Source organism: Octopus bimaculoides, chromosome 25 (assembly GCF_001194135.2).
Source record: "Octopus bimaculoides isolate UCB-OBI-ISO-001 chromosome 25, ASM119413v2, whole genome shotgun sequence".
Lineage (NCBI taxonomy): Eukaryota > Metazoa > Mollusca > Cephalopoda > Octopoda > Octopodidae > Octopus > Octopus bimaculoides.
Window position 1 is genome coordinate 25,809,309 of NC_069005.1, and position 8,943 is coordinate 25,818,251.

General features: G+C 39.9%; 1 protein-coding gene across 2 annotated transcripts in view; it reads right to left on the bottom strand.

The window, feature by feature from the left end:
- The window catches only part of LOC106878844 (SMC5-SMC6 complex localization factor protein 1), a 76,914-nt gene that overhangs the window by 26,171 nt on the left and 41,800 nt on the right, over window positions 1–8,943 (bottom strand). For both annotated transcript variants that reach the window (XM_014928186.2, XM_014928185.2), the window contains exons 8-12: window positions 6,747–6,923; window positions 5,668–5,837; window positions 4,420–4,536; window positions 3,437–3,599; window positions 2,223–2,382 (exon numbers count right to left, since the gene is read on the bottom strand). In XM_014928186.2, the coding sequence (XP_014783672.1) occupies window positions 2,223–2,382; window positions 3,437–3,599; window positions 4,420–4,536; window positions 5,668–5,837; window positions 6,747–6,923 (787 nt within the window). The remainder of the gene's footprint in view (window positions 1–2,222; window positions 2,383–3,436; window positions 3,600–4,419; window positions 4,537–5,667; window positions 5,838–6,746; window positions 6,924–8,943) is intronic.

An 8,943-nucleotide genomic window follows, 5' to 3' on the forward strand; every position in this document is an offset into this window, starting at 1 on the left:
ATATATATATATATATATATATATACATACACACACACACACACACACACATACAATACTGTACTTCACACATAAGTATCATACACTTTGTCCTTCACTCTGAGAAGCCTTTATTTTCCAGCAAAGGCACCAGCTTCTTGGACATTTTCGAACCTGTTCTTATTCTGGCTACTACACTTCCCAAATTTCTCCCTCACCGCTAATTAGGTCACCCAAGATATCTTCTACAGAGCCATCTATGTATTTGATGGCCCCCATTTCCAGTGTGCACTTTGCTTGCTGCCCATGTGCATCTACTGCGTATAAAGTCTATGATTTCTGTCAGCCTGCCTCTGAACTCACTAAATCCCCTAAGTGTCCATACTCCATACTGGAACGCACTGTATGGAACCTTAACTGACCCGGTTTCTGCATATTGAGCGTGGTTATTTCTCCAATGATATCAAGGCCCTGTCTTCTTTCTTATTTACTAAAACCTAAGTTTTTGTTAAGCTTACTTTAACCCTTTAGCATTCCACCCGTTTAATGTTCAAACTGAACAGATCAGGCCTCTCATACCTACCCTACAATGTCATTCTAAAAACAATCACATCATCGAAATCTGACAGCTACAAAATAATGCAGGATTAATATAAAATAATGAGAATAAATAAGCATTTCATTTGACAGAATAATCCCAAGTGCTAAAGGGTTAAGTCTTTTAATTAATTATAGGTTTTGCTTCAATGTCTGGAATTCTGGGTCCAGATCTTCTACAGGCTCTACTATAAGAAGTAGTATATCTTTTCAGGGTTGACAAAATGAACCAGCCAGAGCAGCTGATTGGTGGAATTATTAGAGAATCGGAGGAGATGCTTTGCACTATTTCGTCCAGCTGTTTGCACTCGGGGTTCAAATAGCACCACTTATCACCAGCCTCCTTGAAGCAAGCAAACAAGATATAGCTCATAGTAATAGGCCTCAAATCTCAAATGTAACATCCTGCTCTCACGAATAATACAGTAACTAGATCCTGCACACCAGATAAACATCACAACAGAAGAAAAACAATCAGTGTTTTGCTAAATATTTACAAAGAAAGTGCATTTTGCACCAAAGGCCAATATGAGAGTTTCTCTCTTGGTATCTATTGCTATGTGGAGGCGCAATGGCCCAGTGGTTAGGGCAGCAGAATCATGGTCATAGGATCGCAGTTTCGATTCCCAGACCGGGTGTTGTGAATGTTTATTGAGCGAAAACACCAGCTCCACGAGGCTCCGGCAGGGGATGGTGGCGAACCCTGCTGTACTCTTTCACCACAACTTTCTCTCACTCTTACTTCCTATTTCTGTTGTGCCTGTATTTCAAAGGGTCAGCCTTGTCACACTGTGTCACGCTGAATAGCCCCGAGAACTACATTAAGGGTACATGTGTCTGTGGAGTGCTCAGCCACTTGCATGTTAATTTCACGAGCAGGCTGTTCCGTTGATCGGATCAACTGGAACCCTCAACGTCGTAAGCGACGGAGTGCCAACAACAACAATCTATTGCTATATAGCATGTTTTAAAGGAACATCCATGTTAAAGTGGGGATAAATATTACTTCCTAGTAGTAATACAGCCTCTGTTGTTAATATATATTTTTTAACAAGCTCACTAGCTAATTGCAACACCAGCGCCCGTTCTGGCACTGTTATTCTATATATTGCTGGCAGAGAGATGAATCGCTGCTATTTCTAGCAGCTGAGCAGCCATCACTGATGAGCCCAAGGAAGGTCAAAACCACATGATCTGGTGGTCTTGGTGTAAGAGATGGCAGGGATTTATCTCCCTGCCAGTGATATAAACAAGAGCACATTTTGCACTAAAAGCCAATATGAGAGTTTCTCTCTCATGGTGACTACCACAGTATAGTTTGTTCTAACAGGACATCCACATTGAAGTGGACATAAATATTACCTCTCAGTATTAATACTGTCTCTGTTGTTAATATATATTTTGGGGAAAAATTTTCTCCCTCCAATGAAAAGCCTTGCTAAAAAAATGCCAGGATTCTAGTCTCTCCATGTCATAAAAATTTGTCCAAATTTACCACCCTAACTAAAATACTGTGACATACTTAAAGCCTTGCTTTCTATGGTGTTAAGGTAAAATATTATTGAAGTTGGTCAAATATTTATGAAAATATTATCAGAAACATGAAAAAAAAAATACAAGAATAAAACAATAAAACTGTGACTTACAATAAATTTCTTTGCTAACTTCATGAATAAATATATTTAAATTAGTTTCCTGCTGTACAATGGCAAAGTAATCTTTGATGGAATCACAACAATGGTAGGCTTGTCGCAGGCTTTCTGCTACCATTAAGATTAGACTTAGAACAAGTGACAAAACTTCTTTCTAGAAAAATGACAAAATAATAATATAAAATAATATGAGGGAGAAGAAATAGAAAAAAATAGGACAAATAGAAAAGAAACACGTAAACATTAAAAAAAAACAGGAACAAGAGGGTTATGTTCATCATCAGAGAGCTGCACTAGGCTCCAGTCTGTTTTGGCTTGGTTTCTATGGCTGGATGCCTTTCCTAATGCCAACCTTTCCAGAGTGTACTGGGTGCCTTTTACGTGTCACTGGCAAGGTGGGGGGGGCCTTTATGTTATCACTGACACAGATGCCATTCATGCGTCACTGACACTTGCCACAACCACAATTTCACCAAGCTTGTTAATTAGATTTAACAGAAGTCAATAATAAGACTTTGAATATATAAATGGTAAAATCAGCATTAACACATACAATATAATGATCCAAGAAATTTAATTAATATTACAATGATATTTGTAACAAGGAGAGAAAAACTTGTTACATTAGATATAAAATGTCAAGAAAAGCAAGGGAGACAAACCTGAAATTTAAATTAATCAAAATTAATTGAAATTCAAGTGTCTTAATATAATGGTGAGTTTGAACTTTATGCTTATTTTATAACCCTTTAGCATTTAAACTGGTCATATCTAACCAAAATACTCTACCTTGTTTCATGTTCAAACCAGCCAGATCTGGCCTCTCATGCCTCGTCTACAATGTCACTCAAAATCTTGAAGCTACGAAATATTGTATGATTAATTCAAAACAATGTGGTTAATTATTCAACATTTGTCAGAGTGATCCGGGTGCTAAAGGGTTAAACTTCTACAATTAAACAGTCTATGTTAATCATCATCATCATCATCATCGTTTAACGTCCGCTTTCCATGCTGGCATGGGTTGGACGGTTTGACTGGGGACTAGTGAGCCAGATGGCTGCACCAGGCTCCAATCTGATCTGACAATCTTGTCTGTCCTTGTTTGTCCCCTCTGTGCATAGCCCCTTGTGGGCAGTAAAGAAATAAGAAACAGTAAATGCCATTCTAGAAAACTGTGTTTCATGGAGAAAAAAAATTCCACTTACTCTGTAAACTTCAGGGAGATCAGTAACAATTACTTTACGTAATAAATCCTTCAACTCTAGACAAGATTTGTTTATAGACAATCCATAACTGGAACCCCATATGATACTTCGGATCAAACAGAATGAGGTTTTACTCCCTTCTGCTTTCCCATTGTGCTTTGAACTGAAATTGAAAACCAGGGACAGAAATTTAAAAGACTGAAATAAAATTTTAAATATTTTTACATCAGACATGTATTACTGAGAGAGAGAAAGAGATAAAGAGAATATATTTAAGTCAAACAATAGATCAGACATCATCCCTGTTATTACTACATCAACTTTTCCATGCTGATCTGGTTACATCTATCTCAACACATCTCTCGACTTATTATGGTTCTTTGGTTTCATCACATTTCCCCACATCTTCAGTTTTCCCTCTGAATCCTTTCTACTTGCATCATTGACACCTTTTCATCCAACCATCATTCTTCCATGCACACCATCATATGTCCATTCCATACACACTATCACATTCATTCACTATTCATTTTGGTTCTCATTGTGCCTTGTGCCCTTCCTAATGCCACCCACTCCGAGAGTGTAGTGGGTGCTTTTACGCGCCACCAGCACGAGGGCCAGTCAGGCGGTACTGGCAACGGCCACACTCAAATAGTGTTTTTTACATGCCACCTGCACAGAAGCCAGTCCAGTGGCACTGGCAATGACCTCGCTCGAATGTTTCTTTCACGTGCCACCAGCACAAGTACCAGTAAGGCGACACTGGTAACGATCACGCTCAATTGGTGCTATATCCGTCCCACCGGCACAGAAGCCAGAGAGCTGCTCAGGCAATGATCATGCTCGGACGGTGCTGTTAGCGCTCCACAGGCACCAGTCATCAAATTTGGTTCAATTACGATTTCGATTTTGATATAAATATTAAACTGTTTCGCCTGTAGAGATGAGGTTAATTGTCCGTAAGTAACATTAAAGTTGATTACCTTTTCAAGCTGTCGTTGAAGTCCTGTTGAAAGACTGTATCGAGATATTTGAGGAGTAAAAAACTTCCATGTGATGAACAGTTACTGGCATCTGAAAGGGGCAGCTGGAGGGAAGACCTGCAAAAAAATAGAGTTTTCTAGACATATACCGTGTTTTAATGTGTATTAGGAATCCTTTTTTGTGAAACATTAAGTTAAAAAAATATGGGAGTTTCTTATACATGCATAGTATTATAATCCCTTACAAAGCCTTTTTTCCAAATTTTAAGCCCCAAAAATTAAGGGATTCCTTATACAAATTAAAAAAAAACGTAATTATGATGATGACTTTTCTTTTATTCTTTTGTTTCAGTCATTTGACTGTGGCCATGCTGGAGCACCGCCTTTAGTCAAATTGCCCCACAGGACTTATTCTTTGTAAGCCTAGTACTTATTCTATCAGTATCTTTTTGCTGAACTGCTAAGTGATGGGGGAAGTAAACACACCGACATCAGTTGTCAAGCGATGGTGGGGGTGACAGGACAAACACAGACACAAATACACACACATAAATATATACATGTGTAAAAAATCAAAATAAGCAACAGGATATCAAGTAGTGATGCAGTACGACTGTTTCAAGCATTTAAACCAGCCATATCTGGCCAAAATACTCAACCTGTTTTATGTTAGAACTGACCAGATCCAACCTCTCACACCTACCCTATGATGTCATTCTAAAAATATAGGACCACATCACTGTAATATAGGAGCTCCAAGACAATGCCTAATTAATTCAAAACAATGTGATTAAATAGGCATTAAACTGGACAAAGAAATCTGAATGCTAAAGGGTTAACCACCATCAGCCCAGATCAAAGATCAAAAGCATTCCGGCCATGACCATTCCATCATATTCAGGAAATCCACGACCACGTTATCCAATGTACCCTTCTCTAAGAGGATAGGCCATGTGATTGGAGGGAATCTTGATTGCTACTTCTTGCAGGTCAAATAACCATGTGGAAGCTCCCTTGTTGGCTCACGTGGTGATGGCAAAGGTGGTGATAGCGAGGGTGGTGGTGGCGGCAGCAAAGGTGGTGATGGTGTAGAGTACTGGTGGTTGTAGTAGTGATACGTGGATAACGGTGGTTGTAGTACTAGTATGGTGGTGGTGGTGGTGATAGGGATATGCAGATGATCGTGTTGGTCATGGTGGGAGAGGGGTGCAACATAGAACCTTATCGTGAGATTGTGGTTTCACTTACAAAACAGTTTCCTTGACAAACCCCCACTCGTTCTGATAATGTTCCTGTTTCTCTCCTTCCTGCAAAGCCTGCAGATACATGTGGCGCCACGAGACGCCAGGAGGGAATAAACTGAGTTGCTTCATTAACACTTCGTAACACAAATTGTTGAGTAGAGAGCTTCTGTTTCTCTGAAAGATTGAATGGAAAAAAAAATAAATAAATAAATAAATCATCAACAACAACAAGAAAAATATATGAAAAATTCTTTACATACATCCAGTTTGTTATACACTATTGGAGAATGGAATGCCCAAGACAAGCTCATCATCATCATCATCATCGTTTAACGTCCGCTTTCCATGCTAGCATGGGTTGGACGATTTGACTGAGGACTGGTGAAACCGGATGGCAACACCAGGCTCCAATCTGATTTGGCAGAGTTTCTACAGCTGGATGCCCTTCCTAATGCCAACCACTCAGAGAGTGTAGTGGGTGCTTTTACGTGTCACTCGCACGAAGGCCAGTCAGGCGGTACTGAATTATACGAAAGTCCTCCCTTCCTGACAACATCAGAAAGGGTTTCTTCAGAGCAGTCATTGAATCAGTACTTCTCAGCAGCTCATCAGCATAAACACTAAATAAGAGACTTGAAAAGAAGCTTCACAGCAGATACACAAAGATGTTTCATGTAGTTCTCAATCCATTTTGGCAGCAACACCCTACAAAGCAGAAACTGTTAGGCAGTCTTCCAGCCATCAACTTGGTCTTCTTTACTCCCAAGCCGACACCCGGAAGGTGAGGCAGTCCTCTCAACCTATTGTGGGTGCCACTGGATGATACACTCTGGTGATGATGTTGTTCCATGCTTTCTGATCCATGATGCTGGCTTTAGCATGCTTGAGGTTGAGATGCTGTGACTTCAGGTCTTCTTCAATTTGTGTGTGTGTATGTGGGTGTGCATATGTATGGGGGTGTGTAAGACTGGATTTATCAAAGATTTAATCATTTGCTAGAAAATTAAGATTATAAAAGTAGGGATACAAAGTAGCCATAAAAGATCAGAGAGAGGCAAGAAGGGAGAAAGGGAATATACATACCAACAATATGTCTTTCATAAGATAATAACAAATTTCAGGAGGTAGATAGGAACCAGCTGAGACAAAATCTAATGCCATGGACAGCCCTCCATGAATGGCATACTCCTCTTGTAAGCAACAGTTGATCATTTCTACTAAGGAACGGTGCATAACCATAGGCGGTACTGTGTCTGTAATCTAGCAAAACAAACAAAAAAGTTAGACATTCAAATGAACCCATAACCAACACCCAAAACACTGCATAATCTAGAAATTCAACAACAGCAACTGTTTTCAAACAAAACTTTCCTTTTTTTATTTGAATAACAAATTTTAAGAAGTAGAGTTGATTATGTTGATCAAGCCCTTCGTATCCTCTCCTACACTCACCTTCTTGTACCATGAGTGTTTGTTCTGATGCTCTATCAACACCTTCTTTTATCTCCTTTCTCATATGCTCCCGTGGAGGTGGAAAGGCCCAGTGGTTATGACAACGGACTCGCAGTCGTAGGCTCGCATTTTCGATTCCCAGACCGGGCGTTGTGAGTGTTTATTGAGTGAAAAACACCTAAAGCTCCACGAGGCTCCGGCAGGTGGATGGTGGCGAACCCTGCTGTACTCTTTCACCACAACTTTCTCTCACTCTTACTTCCTGTTTCTGTTGTGCCTGTAATTCAAAGGGTCAGCCTTGTCACACTGTGTCATGCTGAATATCCCCAAGAACTACGTTCAGGGTACACATGTCTGTGGAGTGCTCAGCCACTTGCACGTTAATTTCACGAGCAGGCTGTTCCGTTGATCGGATCAACTGGAACCCTCGACGTCGTAAGCGACGGAGTGCCAACAACAACATAGGCTCCCACCTACCACTATATATAATACAGAGTGGCCATGTATTTCCTCCATGGTAAAACACCTGTGCTTGTCTCTATATCTTCCTTTATCCTTTCAACATCCAGTATAAAGCTGCCCTCCCCATGTAGTAGTGGAAGTTTTATATCTTTTTCCTCTTTCCCTGTTCTTTTTCTGTTTTGCAATTTACTTGGGGCAACTTCAGTAGTGACATTATCACACACACACACACAAAAGAAAAAAAAGCCTCTAGCACACACTCCAAAGTGGCTGGCATTAGTAAGGCTTCAAGCTGTAGAAACCATGCCAAAGCTGACATTGGAGCTCAGCATGGTCTTGCAGCATGCTGGTTTATTTCAAACAGATTTAGTAGACATAAACTGAAAGAAGCCACACACACATGCTGTGTTTGTGTTTGTGTGTGTGTGTGTGTGTGTGTGTGTGTGCACGTGTGCGCATGGATAAGTGTGTGCATGGATAAGTGTATGCAAGTTTCTGTAAATGATTTCATCTTCGCAAGTTTCTGTAAATGATTTCGTCTACACGTGTGTTTTGGTAGCTGGTTTGTAAACAATGGCTTTGCTAATGTTGTCATTCGCTTGCCCTCCAGCATGAAAGTATAATCAGGCTTCTAGATGTTGTTGCACGGTCATTTTTCGTGTCCCTTACTTTTCAGTTCTCCACCATAAACATGACTAGGTTGTTTGTTTGTTGTTTGATAGACTGGGAGGTTATTACATCATTTAGAAACAGGTGGGGGTGGTGAGGAGGCAACAGAAGGGCCACAAACTATTGGAAACTCTGCTCCAACATATGCTCACTTGGCAGATGCAGGTATGGAAAAATAGATGTTAAAATGGTGATCATCATCATCATATACACACACACACACATATTTATGAATATATGTATGTATATGTATACATGTATGTGTGTATATATATATATGCATATATGTAAGTACATATATATACATATATATATATATAAATACATGTATATATATGCATAAAAATATACATATATAAGTACATATATACTCTTTTACTTGTTTCAGTCATTTGACTGTGGCCATGCTGGAGCACTGCCTTTAGTAGAGCAAATCGACCCCAGGACTTATTCTTTGGAAGCCTAGTACTTATTCTATCAGTCTCTTTTGCTGAACCGCTAGGTTACAGGGACGTAAACACACCAGCATCGGTTGTCGAGCGATGTTGGGGGGGGACAAACACAGACACACAAACACACATATATATATATATATATATATACGACGGGCTTCTTTCAGTTTCCGTCTACCAAATCCACTCACAAGGCTTTGGTCGACCCGAGGCTATAGTAGAAGACACTTGCCCAAAATGCCACG